At 35.0% G+C, this 20,015-nt stretch overlaps 1 protein-coding gene across 3 annotated transcripts in view; it reads right to left on the minus strand.

Annotated features, from left to right (window-relative positions):
* Window positions 1-20,015, minus strand: part of LOC139987329 (uncharacterized) — a 266,252-nt gene that overhangs the window by 92,023 nt on the left and 154,214 nt on the right. Inside the window, exon 5 of one of the 3 annotated variants that reach the window (XM_072003461.1) lies at window positions 7,221-7,271. The exons of the other annotated variants lie outside the window; for them this stretch is intronic. Within the exon in view, the coding sequence (XP_071859562.1) occupies window positions 7,221-7,271 (51 nt within the window). The remainder of the gene's footprint in view (window positions 1-7,220; window positions 7,272-20,015) is intronic. 3 annotated transcript variants of the gene reach the window in all.

The raw sequence follows: 20,015 nt of genomic DNA on the forward strand, positions 1-20,015 counted from the left end.
GATTATTTTGCAAATTGACGTCTTTTTATTTATCGACAACTGTAAGAAACGCGATCTTCGATATCCTTGCGTTGCTACTGTCACTTACTTCGTTGCTTGTTCAAATCGTAAACATTTGTATTCGCTACCGTTCGATAGGCGTGAGAATAAGTCAGGGAATGCATCAGCCTGGCAAAGATACTGTCAGCGTCGCGTCGATGATGCCTTAATCGGACACGCTCGTTATTGCACTCTAAAAACAACCGATTAAACACGGAATTCCGTTGACACTAACTCACCGTGTCAGTTATTTACAAACGATATCGATCGCGGATAAAACCGTGATTTCGATTGGTAACAGTCTCCTTTTACAGGCAACTGCAATAGCGATTGCCTACGATTCTTGGCACATCCTGTTTTATATTTGTTGCTTGAAGTATGTCAAACAACGGTTAGAATGTTATGTACACCTGCTATTGATTTTTTGAAAGGTATGTAAATCGGAAAAACGTGACGAAAATTAAAGTTTAATATCTCGACGATATATCTAAGAACAAGTTTATATCTTCGAAGACTCATTGAATTTCGAATTTTTTAATTTCCGCATTTGCAATGTGTCCAAAACATTTATTGTGCGTTTAATATTGATCAATGTGTTTAAAGAAATAAAGACAACCTTTTAATAAATTTTGCCTTATTTAACTAGTTTTTAGAAATGTAAGTTTGTAAATTTGTGTTGTTCGTTGAGAAAAGTAAAGTACATGTAAACATGCAGATAACACGCGAACGCCGCATTAGAGTTCGTCGTTTTAAATTAATTATATAAGTGGTGGAAGCAGCATACGACACATCGGATATAGAATATCTTTAATCAATACACATTTGCTAATTATACAACGTAATATTAATAATTCTTTTGCGATCATTTATTACGTATAGGAACATTGAGTTTGTAAGTTCATGAGAGAAACGATATATGAGATTATTCTTTAAAAAAATTAAACAGCCACTGTGTGGATTATCAGTTACATCAAACATTTACGGAAAATAAATAGCTCCGTTGATAGCAAAAATAAATTATAAAAATAAACACGACATGCTACGTTTAATATTGTAACGAAATATTTAAAATGGTTGTAAACTATGTAGGATTCATAAATCGCACTAGATCACTGCGAGAGATATCGTGACTCTGAAACCATCGACTTTAAAATAGAACGAAATCCTCTGAATTTTAATATCCGCATTCTTTAAGAAAGGTATTATCATAATACCACGTAAATGAAAATACTAAATCGCGAGAATGTTTCGTTTACATCGACAATTTCCATTAAAAAATCCAGTTATGCTTTCATGCTGCATACTTGTAATTATGTCGTTATCTTCCTAACGACGTATTGTAGAACAATTGCACTATAAAATCCAATTCCTAAGCGAACTTTATGTTCACAATGAACTTGTATGCTTCCTTGAATTTCATTAATATAGTAACGAATAATAACTGGCTTTCGTCTATTTTCAAGCGTCCTTAAATTCTATGACACCATATTGACAAATATCTTTTTTATCTTTAAAGAAATCTTGAACTTTTGCAATATAATCTCCATGGATCAGCATAACTTTCAGTATAACTTACATTTTTCATGACCTCGACGATCTTCTTTAAGCTTTAAACGACCTCGATCTTTTACTCCAAAATTTCGATGACCCGGATGACCTTCAACCGTTCTCATTCCTTTCTGGCGTGACCCGGCCATCTTCTTTTAATCTTTGAATGACCTTGCCCTAAATTTGTCATGACCTCGATAATCTGCAAATGTCCTTGATTTCCTATGATAAGACCATAATCGATCTCATAACCGCAATCTTTAATCACACAACTCGTTATTGACCTCTCATCAATGATCAATCGATTTCCTCGTAAACTTTAAGTAACTTTGACTCTCGTGACAAGACACCCATGGCCACACACAATACTCGATGCATTAACTATTCCGCGTATTATACGAGTAAATCCCAACTCTATTTATAGGAAGGATATTTTATAATAATTAGTACCACGGTAATTTTGCCAATTACGTCCGTGATAGTGAGTTCTTATTAGTTTTATTCTATAGTAGTTTCATTCTATCGTAGATAGAAAATTCAACTAAGATAAATACATAAGATTGAATAAAATTTCGATCAGATCTCTTAAACAATTTTATTCAAAATCACCGTTCAATCAAATTTCCGATAATTATTTTCGTAGCCCGAATTTTACATCGTACAATGCGAGGAAGATTTTCCATTAAACATAACAACTCGTCGCAACGCCATATAAAATTGAGTAAAATTTTTAATCAAACTACCTACACACATTACCTTTAAATTACGGTAATTATCTCTATAAATTGAATTATGCTGGTTATTATATGTCGATTATACGAGTGAAATGCGTGAAAGATATTTCGTTAAGCGCAATGACACGATCCAAGCTCAGCTAAAATTGAATAAAACTGAATTTTAACGAAACTTCCTACGTACTTTTCCTCTAAATAACGCTAAATTACACAAACTATAAACCGAATAGATTATACACTGTGAAACGTGCGGAAGATTCTTCCGTTAAGTGGCGAGCTTGGCTACGAACCAGAGGAAAACACGATTGGTATCGGCTACCTGGTTTTATCTCTCGCATATTTCGAGCGCAGACAAGAAAACCACCAACAGGAAACGAAGATAAGCGTGTGACAAAATTTATCGTAACTGTAAAAGCAGGAAGTGTCCTTCGCTAAAGAGCGACGTATTCTCCGTTGTAAAAGGCTGAAACGCCTTTATCACGACGATCCAGAGCGCGACATGCAATGCAGTAAAATGGAAATAATCATTGTTCGATTTTGATCTTATTATCCGATGATATTATAAGTCTATCAACAAGTAATATAAATGTAAAGAATAATTTCCTCAAAAATCGATAGAGTATTACTAAAAATCGTTTAAACATGAAAATTTCATCACTTGAAAATTAGCTCGCTCATCCATTATACATTCTTGTTTGCCAAATCTTGTTAAACAGTATTACACATTGAATATAGAGAATCTGAACGAAAATATGTATAAATTTAATTTCCAATTTAAAAATCGTTCTTTCTTTCGTGCAAATCGTAAATTTCGTTCTTTCTCTGAAGTACAATAAAAAAAGCGTTTCAAATTATCCTGTTAAATTTTGTTTATTTTATGTCAAGAAGATATTGTATTACATTTTTGCGTAACTTTTTCCTGCTACAAACTACTGGACTGAATATTGTTTATTTCTTTAGCGAAATCTATTCGTAATCGTAACTTGATCGAAGAGTGTATTTCTAACTATACTTGTTCCAAGAAAATCTTAAAAGTTACACAAAAGCTCTGTTCTTTGCTAAATTTTACCACAGTATCTGACGAAATGGAAGGGGGAGTAAATGATTTCTGCATGACACTTATGAAAATATGGCAAGATTGTCCTTGGCATTTGTACTATTTATTTGAAAGTAACCATGTGTGGTTAGATAAACAAATAAATAATCAAGATATTTAAACTGAGCCAGGCAACATGGAAGATACTAATAAAGATTTGATAAACCGATTTTTACTCGCGTCGGATCCCCTGATATTAAGCTTCAGAGAAATTTCACATTGTATGCATTTTTTATCTTTGGCCTGAATTCTCATTCAAATGGTGCACTGTGAAACATGAGAACGTGCAAACGTGCTTGCAAACGCGCGAACGTTGCCTGCAAATGTGCGACGTTGCCTGCGAACGTTCGGACGTTGTCTGCGAACGTGCGACGTTACCTGCGAACGTGCGACGTTACCTGCGAACGTGCGACGTTACCTGCGAACGTGCGACGTTGCCTGCGAATGTTCGGACGTTGTTTGCGAACGTGCGGCGTTGCCTGCGAACGTTCGGACGTTGTCTGCGAACGAGCGACGTTGCCTGCGAACATGTGGACGTTGCCTGGGTACTTGGCCCGCGAATTTTGATTTTTGTCTCGAATTCTTATTCAAATGCTGCACTGTGCGGTCGCTCGAAACTCTGAGAAACTTTCAACTCGATTGTTTCCGCGTTACTGTAGTCGGTTTATCGATACCGATGATTTATGCAAGGAAAGGTCTTGCTGCCAATAGTCTTGAATTAATTATCGATGCAAGTTTCACAAGGAGAAGTTTGACAAAGGTGCCCAAGGGTTCGATTCATTTCCATTCCTTTGCGAATACGATTATTGTAAGATAATAAAATGCTTTCACATGTAAATCAGGCAGATGCATATTTCTAACTGGAGACATTAAGCTTCTTTGAATATGAAAAAATATATATAAATAGACCGGGCTGATTATCGACGAAGTCCGAAGCGATGCAAATTATCATTATCTTTACCATTTCTCGTCGTGTCATTCTACCTTTCCGTGGTCGTAACATACAAATTGTTAATACAGTTGACTATAGTCGAATAATCTCGTTTCTATGTGAAAGGAGATGACTTATTTTAAACTACTATATAAATATTAATATCAAAGAGGAGCAAAAACCCCCGAAGTTCCCGTAATTGACATTTTGATAAATAAGTCGTTCCGTTAATAACTGTTCTAATATAAGAATTACAAATAAAAACTTGAAACAATATTATTCCAGCATCTATAATTTTTTCTCTTATTCCCCATTGAGTTCACATCCTTTCCCATCAAACAAAATTTTCTTTTTTTGACACTTACAGCACATGACATTTCAATTCCTCGATCTGTTAAACCTTACACATTTTTGCCTTCCTTCTTTTACCTCTCTTTTATCTCTACACATCTATATCCCTCACGTTCATCTCGCTCGCATATAGAATCAAAGAATATCTCTATACCATTACCAAACCCTTTCTCTTCACGTATCTTGGGTCACCCATATATTAGCACAAGTCGTGTCAAAAATAGACCAGCAGAAAACGAACAGTCGTCCCAATAAAACAAATCGAAGCTCGCCTTTCGTGGAAAAGGCATTCAGAGGCACTTGAAGGGGACGAGGTTCAAGGAATCGAATCATTTAGTTTCGCGGGCAGAGTATCAAGGATCCAGTTACTTGCACGATCACGGCCGTCTCTGTGTACTCACAATCCCACGGGCGAAATTGACCGTGAACTTTTCTGACCCAGTTGCTTACATAATTGATTCGTCTTCGTTAGCGCGACTCTCGTTCCGCCGTCGGAGTAATGCAACGAAATTACGTGACCGCCATAAACACGAGCCGTGATCCACGGCAAGTTACGCGAGACGATTTTAAAATTCACCCAAGCCCATTCGAGTTCAATCGGACAATCGTTCGAGATGCGCTTCTTCGTCCGCTTGATCATTTAAAAGCGAACGACTCGGTCGAGAAAACGATTTACGTTCGGAAGGTACATTTCCCAGGAGAGCAGCCAAATGAACTTCTTTTTGGTTTACTTTCTATTTTTTGACAATGACACTTTTCCTCTTTTCTCCTTCTTTTATTTTCTCTTCGCGACTTTCTTTATTTAAGTAGTTGGCGCGTGAGCAGAATTTTTCTCGAAAATGGGAAAAATTTAATCTTCTATATTGCCATGTGACTTTAAGTTATAAATACAGGTATATACTTGGACTATGTATACAGGACTATAATTCCTAAATTTTATTCTATTTGCTGTAGATCTGGATAATTAAATTTGTTGAACTTTCTACTAGCGTTGTAGCGAAGTCAAACGACCTCTCCCGTTATAACGATTATTAGTTTCTAGATTACGGATTAAAGTGACAAATTGTATCAAATTACACGTTATCTCTACATAATCTTTCTCTCTCATGAACAAACAAAATTCCTGTTACAGATGGTTAATCTAATCTAATTAAATTTCATTTAATTGTTCCATTATTTCATATGTGTCTAGAAATATAATGAAATTAGTAAGATGTAAGAAGTATTGTTAAATTACTTCAGAAGGTCCATCTTAATTTATTCAAATAAAAATAGAAGAAAAAGAAAAACTGAAATAAAGAAAAGAACGACACGGAAATTTGAAAGGGTTCATCAGACCGTGTAACTACTCCAAATACTCGTCTTTCTTCCGCAAATGAAACGATACCAATTCTGTTCACCTCATTATATCGTAACATATTCAATAAAACGAAACGCATAATTTAAATTGTTCTCTGTTCTCTAATTGAAACGTTATCCCTTCCAATTCCCCTTAACGTCTCTCCCAAAAATTAACTACTATCAATGAAACCTATCTACTGCGTGTCCGTAGTTTACTGAAAAAAAAAAAAAAAAAGAGAAAGAAAGTAAAAGGGAGAAACGACGTAATTAATCCAGCAACGTATTCCTATTTATATTCAATTTCACCCTGTACAATACGAACACGATGTTTCGATAAACGTTTCGTCGCATCCGTGAACGGATACGTGTCGAACGAACACGAAGGTATTATTAAAAAGCCCTTCCTGTCCCATGTAACGCAACATGCATGATAATCAAACAGGCTTGTATCGACATTTTCCTACGTAGGTGGAACACATTGTGTACGTACGTGTATGTCAGCGGAAAGATAGTGGTTCTCAAATGTACAAGACACTCGAGATCTTTGAAAACTATTTTGCATGGAAACACAACTAGCGAAGAAATTCATTCGGTGAAATTTCTTGATTATAATTTATCGATCTTAGACTCGTATTCTTTTTGCTATAGTATGTCGATGTAATATGTAAAGTATTTGAAAACAATTCATAGTCTACATAATACATAATTATATATAGATATACGTAATTGTACAACTGATCTTCGATGAGAATTTTGGCTGACGTGACCGAATTATCGAGAAATTAATACCTTGATAATTCAAACCCGACAAAGTAAAATTTTTACTTCTTCTTTCGTGTTTAAAAAGTCTTGATATTTTTATCAATTCATCGATGCTTTCGAAATCGTAGAAGAAGAAAATAATGAATAAAGAGATTATTCTCTTGAAATCTAGAATTACACAAAGATAAGGAATAGATGGATCAAATTATTAAAAATTACAATTATTAAATTATTAAAAAACAAATTGTTAAAAAATATAATTAAAAATTGTAATATAGATTTTGCAATTGTTAGATGATTTAAATTGATTAAAAAAATTGAAGAAAATGGCAGATTCTTTTTCTCCAAATTCTATAATATGGAGGTAGAATGATAAAGTTAAGTAATGTCACTATAGTTTCAACTCAAGTTAACTCACCCTCCCTGTCTCTTGGTAGAGAGATGCACGTTCTTTGGAGCGCCTACTCACCTGAAACAAAGAGAATAATACTATTAATCGATTGATCAATTGCTCTATTGTGAATTAAATAATTTCGTAACAGCACGATCATTAGCTGCATGTAAATATAACTTTTGTGTAATGTTAGAAGCATTCGTGAGAAATGAAATATAGTACAGTAAAAAGAGTGATATAACAAGAAAAAAAAAAGAAAAACGAATTTCAGCTACGTAATAAAAGAGCGAAAAGTTACGAAGTACATTTGTCACGCGGAATGAAATTTATTACCGTGTGACAATCTATGTAGTCAAACAAACTTTCTACATCAAAAAATGACAAATTTATGGAGTAAACGTTTACGTTGCAAATTCACAACTTCATTCATACTTGTTATTTAACACGCGAGTAAGTAAATAGAATTGAAATTCCTACGTCACTTAGAAATACATATCTTTCACTGTTGTGCAAACGAATTCTCACGATATTCATTTATATTCATTCAATTTTCCTAATTTTTATTCGGTTTTTATTTCGAAAATTCTATTTACAGTTTCATCGACCACTCTAACAAGTCTAGATTATCAGGAAATCAATTGAGATCATAAATTAAGTTTTATAATTTTCCGAAAAGATCGATTTGTTCAACAAAATTTCAATTTACTTCGCATATACCATATTACTGTATCGTTTAATAAACAGTAAAGAACTCGGTTTATTGAATAATTATATATATATAATTATTTTCTCTATTGCCTTGCATTCTCGCTTAATCGTCTACACACACGTCCATCCGCCCACGCGCACAATCTCATTTTACCTTTATTTTACCAATAAATGTCTACCATCTATGTATCTATCTGACTATTAATTACTAACTTTGTCGTTAACAAAACACCTGACCTAAGACCTAAGACGAGGTTCAGTCGAGAACAAAGAAAACAAAGAATCTTTGGTTCCATTTTATAGGCTGTAACATCCATGTTGGTTACTGGTTTTGATGGCCACGAAACTTTTCCACGGCTGTTTTATTGGCTACGTTCCAGTCGGATAATTTTCATAGAGAAGACCACGGTGCAACGACTGACAAATTGCATCGACGTGTCACTGCACTCCACACCGTGCACGCTTGATAAAGTTCATTGGGTCTTTGTCGTTTCCCGCGCGCTCTTTGAGCCTCTGCCACCGAAGAATAATGGATGTCTCGATAAAACCTTCGCCACGAAACAAATTGACGGAGAATACGAGCGGAACCGACTCCGACAGGCCTCATCTTCTTTAACTCTCTTGCCTTGCGATTTGTTTTATGACCGAGCTCAATCAATTTCAACCATATGCTTTCAAAACATTCTGACTAATATGAAAATCATTCTACCATACTATATTTGACTTTGATCCTATTTAAACTAATTTCATGAACTCGAACGAAGTTTGCAACTAACAAGAGAAATATCGTGTAAATATACAGAATATCAGAAATATGAACAGTTTTTTTTTTTTTTTATTTTCAAGATCAGAGGTACGAATCGCGAATTTTCTAAATGATATCGATCCCACAGCAGATAATTTTTCACCGTGTAATTTGGTTTTTCATTTTAACTCTATACTTAATCCAAAGCATAAATCATAATGTCAGTCAATAAATAAATAAAATCAATATTCTAATAAAAAGTATCCATATACAGATATTTCTTTCGAAGAATTTTCAAAGTACAAAACTGTGTTTTAAGAGTACAGAATCGAATCTCTATATACGTCCATAGACTCGTGAATAATCAGCGTAACAAAGAATGAACTTCTCACTAACAATGAACGATTTTAAGATGCTGAAATTACTCGTGACGAACGGTTTCGACCAAAAGGTCACGTAAGCGATAACTTCCCTGAATAATTGGCTTGTGCAATGAAACATCAGAAACACATACATATCGGAGTTTGATCGATCAGGCATTACTGAAAAATATCTCCTTTCTCGTTTACGAAAGCCACACGCACGCCGAACGCCAATATTATATTAGCTCGAAGCGAAAGCTTAACGAGCGTCTCATGATCTTTTTTATCGACCACCGCTCGTTTGTTTGCAAATTGACAGCCGATTAACGATAGATTCTCGCCAAGTAAACGCAGATTCTCGCAAGTCATCTCGGCAATCGGCCGATTAAAACGCTTCAGCCATGGTTCATCGCGATCGCGCGATTTTCTTTCTTTCTTTATCGCTCGCGAAGTCTGTAGTCATTTTATAGCTTTTAAAAATGAATGGGAATTTTTCATTCGTGATGACTCGACCGCGGCGCGACTGGTGAAAGGGGCTGGCTTCGTATAATGATCTTGTTCGAGCGAGGATTAAATAAACGTCGTCCCAGTGGGCGATTGAATCGGAAAAGCAACGTCTCATTCGATTGGTGAAAACTGTTATCGGGAATGCTACGAGCTTGGCGAACTGGATAATTAACGACGATTGGATTATTAGCGCTTTCACAGCTGACGTACGACTACGTACACAGGCTTACGAAAGTATTCGAATGCTTGTACACACCTTTTACGAGTACATCGTGTATGTTATAGGAAATGTTCTGAAATTTTATTACCACTGTCATGAGACGAGACTACGTTACATGGCAACACGTTATGGTTGCAGTTGACGTAGTATTTTGCCGTTCATAGGTCATTAACATTCCAATACGTCATTGGCTAGTTATCGTTCAATGTAGTGTATCTTAACATACATTTTACTATATTTTTTATTTTTATTAGATTCTGGTTAATACACTTATTTTCCATAGACCATCAGAATAGTAATATATTAATTATTGTATTAATTATTATATAATACTAGGTTACGTAGTCTATAAACCACTGATGTAACAGTATGCTGTTTTCTAAACCTATAACACACTTAGGCTCTCCTGCACAATTGAACTAATAATACTAGCGACATTTTATAAATCGCTAATTACAAGGTATCAGTAAGAATAACAAATTTAATAATAAAAGGAATGAAATTCTGCAAACAAAATTTACCCTGTGTAACATAAAAATTGCAAAATTATGCGAGAGAAATCTCAGACCTGCAACTTCTTACTCGCCGATTATCAATATCGCTAATCAGTAAATTATTAAGTAAAAGAGTTCTAGTAGTTATATATACCATCATCAAACCAACATCAAAGTAACTGAAACTACGCAATTCGATATTTCCTATCCGCTCTGAATTTTCCATAAACAGTAACTCCCCTACTGGGAGAAAGAAAAATCATACAACAACATATTCTTCCTTACGGTAAAACTTCTCGAGCAGTAAAACGTCGATCTACGCCATAAATCAGGAGAATGATTAACAGCAATTAGTAGCAATCTTCGATTACTCGTAAACATTTTCTAACACGGCTTTTACCATATATCTGCGCGCTTTTATGTGTGAGCAATTTCTTGATCCTGATAAATAGGGATCGCATCGTCGTGTTCAGCTGATTCACAGAATTATCCAATTATCGTTTGTAAAATAAAACTGGGGAAGGGGAGGGTTTGAATGGTGGTGCGATACGATAAACGAGATAACAGAAACGCGTGCCCTTCGCGGTGTTAACTTCGTCGACAATAATGCCATTCTTTCATGGAAACGTCGGAAAGGTCGTGGCGTATTGCGGGTACGCCATTATCGGTCGCCTCTTCTTGCGCAGCTAATTATCGATAACGTCGGCCTGTCAACGATCTTTTTAATAAAATTCGAATCTCCTTCCTCTGTTGCGTCGTTTCTTCTTGCTGCTTTATTAGGGTTCGCGATAACACCGCCACGAAAGTCGAGAGAAACATGTTCAACTCGATATCTCTTGATAAGGTATCCTTGAAACTTTTCTGCAGCTACCAAGACAGTTCGTCGTATCGAGAAGATAACGCTTTCACTGGTTTTTGGAAAGCGAACTAATTAATAAAACGCCCAAAGAATAAGACAGGTTGTACGAATCGTATTTCACTTTTTTATATGACAGGTAAAATTGTTCTAATATTATTCTAATATCAATTATTCTAATATCGTGCGGTGAAAAAATTAGAAAATAGTTTTTATTTGAATAAATAGTAGGTAATAATGGGTTTCAAATACTTTAGCTACGTATTGAATTAACTGTTTTCTCTACAATCCGCTGGTGACAGTGTTATTTACGATGCATAGGAGCCAAACATTTCTTCTAACTAAATATATACAGAATATTTGCACGAACGTTTGATTAGAAAGTTGAAGTATACTAGCAGGTACTTCGAAACAATTTCTCAAACTGGACAAAATGAAATTCGTTAAATATTCATAACTAATTTATTTCATACAATTACCAATTTTTCTATAACCGAATTTCTATTGCCTTTTTCAACCATTGGTAAATCTACTCTAAATACTAACCGTTGCATAAAATTCGAGTATTAACAAGCTCTTTTGTAATTATCAGCCATGCCATTTTATTCTACGATGCGTGCAGTGCGAATAAATCAACTACGAATGCATTTGATAGGTTACAGAAGTATTCGCAGCTTCTCGAATAAAAATTTTACACAATTAATAATCATCGATTATGTTTAATAATCGGAATAATTTACGAAGATAGTATAGTATATCTATGAAATAACGAGAATCGTTATTTTATCAGTTGAAATTAATTCATTTAAAAAGAACCGTGTCAGCGCTAATATAGCGATTATGACAGCAATAGTTTCAAGAGGTGCGAATATTTCAATCAAAAAGTCAGAGCAAGTATAATAAATCACGAAACAATCGCGTTGATCCGACACACTGTGCCAACAACTCACAACTTGAACGCTAAAGTGTAGCCTACAGTTTCATCTGCAGTTGAAGCCTCACCGTGGAAAACTTGACGGTTAGGAAGTCGTAGTATTTCACCAGGAACTTCATTATGCGTCCGGTGCGGATTGGCTTCGGTCATACAACGTGCGTTTCCTACTTGTTTGTTGTGTCGGGGATGGCTTTCGTGGTAAACAACTAATTACGTACTATTTTCTTCATTGATCTTTACCGAATGAAGATTCGTTTAAAAATATCGAATGATTTATTCATGTCGTTCTGTAGAATGGTATCGGTACCAATAATGAAATATATTATTTCCTTGTCTCGATTAAAAGATTCAACTAAATTGTAAATACGACGATCAAACGAAATAAATAAATAAAATTAAAGATCAGAATATGAAATTCAATCTGAAAAAAAAGAACATGAATATGAAATTTTCCCATCGTAAAGTAAAAATAATTCGACTTTAGTAGATCAGCTTACTATTTTTCTCCATTTTTATGCTTTTTGCTCCAAAATTATGCTAACAATTACCAGGACTCTCTTGCACGACTAAATTAATTAAGTACGTTAATAACTCAATAGATGAAATTTTACAAGACATTAATAACGATCAATTCCCTTACAGCGTATGACAGTAACAAATTTTGGTAGTAAAACAGTTGAAACTTTATACGTAAATCTGACCAATTACAAATCCTCTATAAAGTAGTTTTCTTATTCAAAGCAAGCTAACCAGTCAATGCTAAAATATAAATAAACTTTCTTATTTTACACAAGTATAATAAATTCGACATAAAATTCCAAAATTGTACGATCGAAGTCTATAACCTACAAACTCGTAGCATATCGCTGTACCAATATTATTAATTATACAGTAAACTATTGTGCAAGAGAGTCCAGACAGTCTTTCGAAATGCAACTCGTATCAATCGAGAGCCGTATACGATTCCGTATAGCATTCTCGGTACGTTCCGAGTGTCATCGATGCTGAACGAGCATTGAACGTGTACAATGAGCCGATATATCATCTACGTGCGTAAACAGATCTTGATTCGTCGAAGAAGCGAGAGAAATCGGGAGAAACGTTCGTTCGCGAAACCTGTTATCGTTCGACTGTTCAACGTTGGTCGCTCGTACAGATACACACCGCGTAATTCGCCGAATTATCGATAATCGTTCAACGAACAAACTCTGTATGCGGTGAACTCGCGAATCCTCTTTTGTTTACAGCATCGTTTTCGATTACAGATTCTCACAGTGATATCACGTGACGATCACGCTTTTCTCTTGAATTGAAACGTACTTACGTGTTGAATCGCCCATTCTTTTACCGTTTAATAGTAACTGGAAGAATTTCTTCATGGTATTGCGAGGCTTTTATTTCTCCGAGCGTCAGATTAAGTCTAGCAGCTTGTTGTGAAAAGATGCTTAAATTTGTGGCGGTGATCATCTTTTAGTAGAATTATCGTTTTGGTTTTCTTCGTTAAAGCGATTGGATATAGAAATTAATAATCGTAGTAACGAGCGCAATACCGTCGCCAATAAAGTATCACAAATTCTAGACACTTCTCAGTTTGTAGCTTCCTCGGAAAACTGTAAGATGGAGTTACAAAGTAGTAGAGCATCGGAATCTCAAAACATTATATCTTACATTGACACTGTGATTTTAACAGAAACGCTGAAACAAGACTATTAAAAAGTACTTGAGATATTATTGGTAGAAGATTGAAATAGAAACAGATAATCTTCCGCTTTTTGAAATTTTGCACATATTAGCTATTATTTCTGATAACGTGTGGCTAACTAGAGAAAACTAATATACGAATACTTTATCGCATAAGAAGAGAACATAGTCTACGTAACGCATTTTCATTTCTATTCCCCGTAGGAAATTACTAAAAGATCTTACTAATTCTCAAGATGGAAGAATTTAAATCTACTTTTGATATTTTTGCTAAGATCGAACAACGATTGCAAGAAACCAAAGATGAGAAGTTTACGAGAAATTAATCTCCGTTTCTTTCGCAGCTACAGTGTCAAATGTAACAAGCTAACGATATAAATCAATAAAACGGTGAAAACAATGCTTTCTAACGACGGTTCCGCGAAATCTAAATCAAATGACGTCAAATCGTTAAAATAAATTCCCAAGTTATTCACTTCGAAGGGCAACCGAGAGTCTTCCGATCTGCACGGGGCATGAACGCTGATTTACGAGTGGAAAACATGCGGGTTGGTTGGACAAAATCTCGCATTAATCTGCCGGGCAAATAATTAAAACGAACAGCCGATTAATCATCCGCGGCCCCGTGACGCAGTGGCCGATTACAGTCGAGCGTGGCGAGCCTCGTTCATGCTTGTAAAACCAAAACGAACTGTAATTTACATTCATTGAATCAGAGATAATCGTTTCTCCCGTTTTCTCGGCCGTCGCACGTGCAGATACAAAGATCACTGTACTGCTCGACCAATTGCGCTGCTGCAGGCCGCGCAAAACGCTTATCATTCAACGGGAAAATCATGTCTTCTGTTCATTTGATTATCGATTTTTTCCTTACATTCCTCGCTTGGTTACGAAATTGCACGTTTATCGCGGGAATTACGTAGTTTTGTTTGCGATTAGTCGCGTCGACGTTGCAGTTTCATTTTAAATGGCAGAGCGTTCTAAATTCTAGCATTTCAGTGTTACGAGTGTTGGTTTAAGTGGATGCGTTTAATTGTTGTTTATATCGTTGAAAATTTGAAATTGCGATTGGTTTATAGTGGCTACGAAAAATATTTGCACATCGTTGAATTTATCACAGTGTATTTACACACTGATTGATTACATTGAAATAAATATTGAATTTCGTATTATTTAGTAGAAAATTTTCATACTATGAAAATTAAGCGAAAAATCTGATTAAAAGATACTTCGTTAGAAAATAGGTACCTTTTGTAGCCACTAAAATAGGCTGTTTCAATGTAACTTGAACATCTACTACAGAAGAACCAATATATTAGGTTGTCCGAAAAGTTTCTTTCGTTTCAGAAGGATGATAATAGATGAGCAACAATTTCTATTTTATATTATTTTATTGAATTAGGTATGATCCATTTCGTTATATATCTCGTGCATAATTCAATAAATTAATATAATACAAAAAACATTGTGCGTCTATTATTTCCGTATAAAACGAAAGAAACTTTTCGGACAAACTAATATTACGATCATTGTACAGAATGAACTAAACGGGGAAAAATGTTTTTATCTAATATTTGTTAATCGAGAACGAATGTAAATATAATCTTAGCTAAGAGCTTCTTTACTTCTACTTCGCAAATTGAACTTTATGAGTGTCGTTATTATTTCAAAGTACCAACGTTTATTTATAACATCGCTACGTCTCACCAATGTCAATAAAGTAGAAGTAGGTCTACGCTCTATTAAAAAGCAAATTTAAAATCGTCTTATAAAAACGTTCCTTAAGAAGTGAGGAATTTAACAATAAATTTCCCTCCAAAATTGAATAACCATTACAACTGGTCTTCATATTTTCAATAATTCAAGAGTTTCTAACCGATTCTCGACCATTACCAGAAAAAAAATTAAGAATCGCAGATCTTTTTATCGACGAACATCTTAATTACGTCAATTACAACAGTTTTTGCTCCTATTTTCTCGTTTCCGCTGTAGAATTTCTCAATCATGCCTCGCAGGCAAGTCACTTTCAGGCAAACAGTTTAACGTTGTTCATCCAAATGCGTAAGCGATTATAGCGAAAGCGTCGACCAACGGTTTTTCCTGGCGGATTTTCGCACGGTCTATTCTCATACAGGCGGCATAATAGCGTCACGCACCAATAATCGACGAATTATTCTTTACTCGATACCAGACTCGGGAATTACACACCTGGTGAATCGTATATAGCGAGACCATGCTCGATCGTGCTACTTCAACCGCAATTCTTCGATCATAGTTCGATCGAAGTGTGTCTCGGATGGGAAAAAATTAATCGACTTTTGACTCTTGACCGATATCGAAACATGGAACGTTTTTTCTTTTTTCTTTTGAATTCGCGAGAAAGAAATTTTGTTTCTGGTTGATGGTTGCATTTGCAAAATTTGTTAATGGAACAGTCATTTTTAGATGGAGAAAGAGAGATTCAAAATTCTAGAAAGATAATGATATTCGTTGTTTTTGTGTACTGATTTGTGTATTCTCAAACAGTCATTTATGGATTTATAACTTATATTGTATCGTGTATTGGAAAATAAAAAAAAAAATCACCTATAGATGTGTTTGTACATTACAAAGAAGTCTTCGATAAAGAAACACAAGATTAGCACACGATAGAAAATTCCAAGATTCACATTCTTTACAACGAAAATTTTAACAGAAGCACAATTTCCAAGGAAAAGAACAATCACTGCCAGATAATAAATTCACATACCAAGAACGACATACGATAGCAAGATCAGAGAAATATGAATTTTTGAAACCGAAGTTATTCTTTATTTAAAATTCCATCTTTCACAAGTGGGAAAATTTCTCATACGAGAAACATCACAGATTCTAAACTACAACATTGCTGGCAATTCACAGATTCACCATGAAGAAATCTTCACCGAAACGAAGTCTCGTTGTTTTAAAGAGAAAATAAACGATTCTCGATCGATAAAATCGCGCATGAATTGCAAAATATACGAAAAATAGATTAGAACAGCTGATCGATTGCGGGGCATTGAATGATTACGTAATAAGCGTGGTTTCGTGCGCGATGACTCGGTTCCGCCGACGAGGAACCGTACGAATATCTGCACACATTCGAGTGCGTACGGTACAACGACGCACGCTTACGCAATCCGCCGTGTCTTGTGGGGGCCGCGTGTTTATTTGCAGCTCGTCGACCTGTTAAGTGTTCCTTTCATCAACCCGCGAAAGTAAACTCTTCTCGTCATGAAAATCGTAATATCAAAGTGTTCTCGATAAACTCGATAAACGAAGAAACAACAACAATAAATCTAATCGAACATGATAAATTATCTTGAACAAACTGACATTGGACAGGTATCTGTCATTAGGCGTTAAATGGTCTAAAAAACGTGCCAAACAACGGTTTGAAATTGTTACTCGAATGTAACCAAGATAACGATAAAAACGGTTACTCCAATGTGACGATTTTTAAAAAATTAGCCACGGTGAACCTCAGCGACATTGGAAAATGTTTCTTAAAATATATATGACCATAGAAAAGAAAATATTACAAGATAGAAAATATTGAGAGTGTAATATATGTATTTTATAATTTACACCGCTTTTACCAATTACTATCAGGATAAATATTTCCTCAAGCATTTTGCATTCCTTCCATATGTAAAATTCATAGTATAAGATCACCGTGAAGCTTCGCCCCAAGACTGGCATAAAACGCGAGGACAGAAAACAGAGAGAGGAAAGTAAAGGCGCGCGTTTCGTCGTGACCCAATCTCGTCTCATTTAGACTGAGTGGAGTGGACTCATCCAATTTGGACTACTCAGCGAACCTGAATTTCGCTACGAACGTCGAAACTCTGACGGCAAGCGATGTTCCTCTCGTCTACACGTATCGTGACACAAATCCTTCTTAAGAAAATCATCGTTCAATTTGCTTAAATCCTAACACACATATATATACACACGTGCTTACTTTTGCTTACTTTTTTTTATAGAAGCATGTTAACTTTTGTTAACAATATCACCTCGTCTTCACCTTATCCAGTAGTTACAATTTACATGCTAATTATTTGGAACAATGCCTCGCTTATGATCGAGGATTAATTCTCGAAGAAAGTTCCCAGCGTAATAAAATTCTACTATTAAAAAGGCAGAATCGAGGGAGTCGGACAAGCGAGCGCGATAAAACGTGTTCGCGCGATTAATTGAGAGAAAAGTGAAGTATGAGAAGAAAGCGGCCGAGAAAAGAGAAAACGAGTGGTTAAATGTCGTAGATGCCCGATTCTCTGTCGATCGATTGTTAACATAATGTTAGTTGCTATTTTGGAGAATTGTAATTTGTTATTTGGAGAGGATAAATTAATATCTTTGCTATGGATCCCATGCTGCTATGCTGCTATGGAAGATATTTAATCTTTTCGTGTCTTATATTTTTGCATATAAATTTGATCATATTTATATAACATCGAGAAAGATCAAAATCGACGCATTTGAGATTAATTTGTCTTCGATAACTTTTACTTGCAAGAGTATAGATATTTTGAATTAGTGGATGATTCGATTAAGACGAGCGTTACAAGAGAGTGAAAATTGGTCATTCTGATGGGCCAGGGTAGCGGATGTTCGAGACTGTGTCCTCAGGTTGCATAATGCAGTCGTAAAGGTATTTCAATGTAGGCCTGAGCAACGTGCCAAAAACGAAAATACCTCGAGGAACAGGGAACTGAATATCACGACAAATCTTTTCGACGACGCGATGGTTCAAAACCAGGAGCGTTTCGATCGCGGAACACATTGCACGGATACGTTTACCTCGTTGTTATTTTACTATTATTAGTTTAGACTTAAAATTTCTATCGTAGCTCAGTTGCTTACCTAAGATTATTACCTAAGATCCATCTTTAGATCTGTCTTTTAGATTATTACTTTATATAACGCGATAATATTGAATATTCCTGTCCAAGCACGTGAGTAGAAATTTAAAATATTCGTAGTCGCGTATGTTTGGTATTCCTAATGAACTGTGTAGATTCTACGGACCGTAGAGCAAGTAAACTTACATTTCCACTGTTCGAGGTGAAAATATATTCCTCACACGTACGTCAAACAAAGCTGCGTACCTCTTTTCATACTTATTTAAATCGATTATACGATTTGATTAAATCATCTGTCCTTGTTTGCTATTGATACCATACATTCGAGTAATACTTCTAATTTAATTACTTCCGTACAAACAGATAGAGGTCAGTGAATATATAAGTTCGAATTATTTTAGCCCTTCCTAGAACGAATTCTTCTTTAGCCTATGAAAAGAACATTTTCTTTTATTAACTTTCAATGGTACGAACACATATTTTCGCACAATTTCATGAAGAACATACAATGCACTAAAATTTTAAACCAGTTTTACCGAGAATAAATATATTTCGTATTTAATTAATTAATAAAGTATTAAAACAAAATCGTCCATAGAAGAGAATATTTGCTTATCTTGTGTTACGCAAGAGTCGATGTCAAAGAATAAATACATGAATATCGTCATCGTCCAATATTCGAATATAAATATTTCATCGTAAACGAAAAGCGTCGATGTATCGAATAAATGAAAAGTATCCATTAACACAAGCGCACAATATTACGATCGTATATGGATGAATGATTTTTATTTAAATATGGGTCCGATGCAACGTTACGTGAGATTCTCACACGCAACAGAAGGTGCTTCCTCGTTACGGTGACAACGAAAGAGAATGTTCGAGGAAAGGGAAAGTTCGAGGGGTTAGATGCTTTAAAGTAAATGAAACGAACTACACATAAAGGCTTTCACTGGTTTCTGGAAATGTTTCTTTGTTTTGTTTGCCTTTATGTTTTTAGTAAGGATAAATTAAATCTCAGGGTATTATCCTACTAGTAATCATGTAGGAAGAAATGGTTGGCTGATGCGAACAAGTTCCTGAAATGCGTATGTTAAAAATGTCTGAATGTAATTATTGTCTCATTACGTTTCTCACACATTACGTAAGAATGTTTGTTATCGTCTATTACCGAGTAAGTATTGCCGTACAATATTATATAGATTATGTTCATTTATAATAGATTTTTATCGTTTAGTAGTTATACGATGGAATTTTAACGTGAAATATGACTTGAAGAAACAGCTGGTTGAAGAATAATTCAACGAAACTTTCTTATTTACGATAATAAAAAATACGTAAAAAAATATTTCATGAATCAACGTAATCGCTTACATTCAACTATTTTTATAACTCCCGTATGACTG

Source organism: Bombus fervidus, chromosome 1 (assembly GCF_041682495.2).
Source record: "Bombus fervidus isolate BK054 chromosome 1, iyBomFerv1, whole genome shotgun sequence".
Classification (NCBI taxonomy): Eukaryota; Metazoa; Arthropoda; class Insecta; order Hymenoptera; family Apidae; genus Bombus; species Bombus fervidus.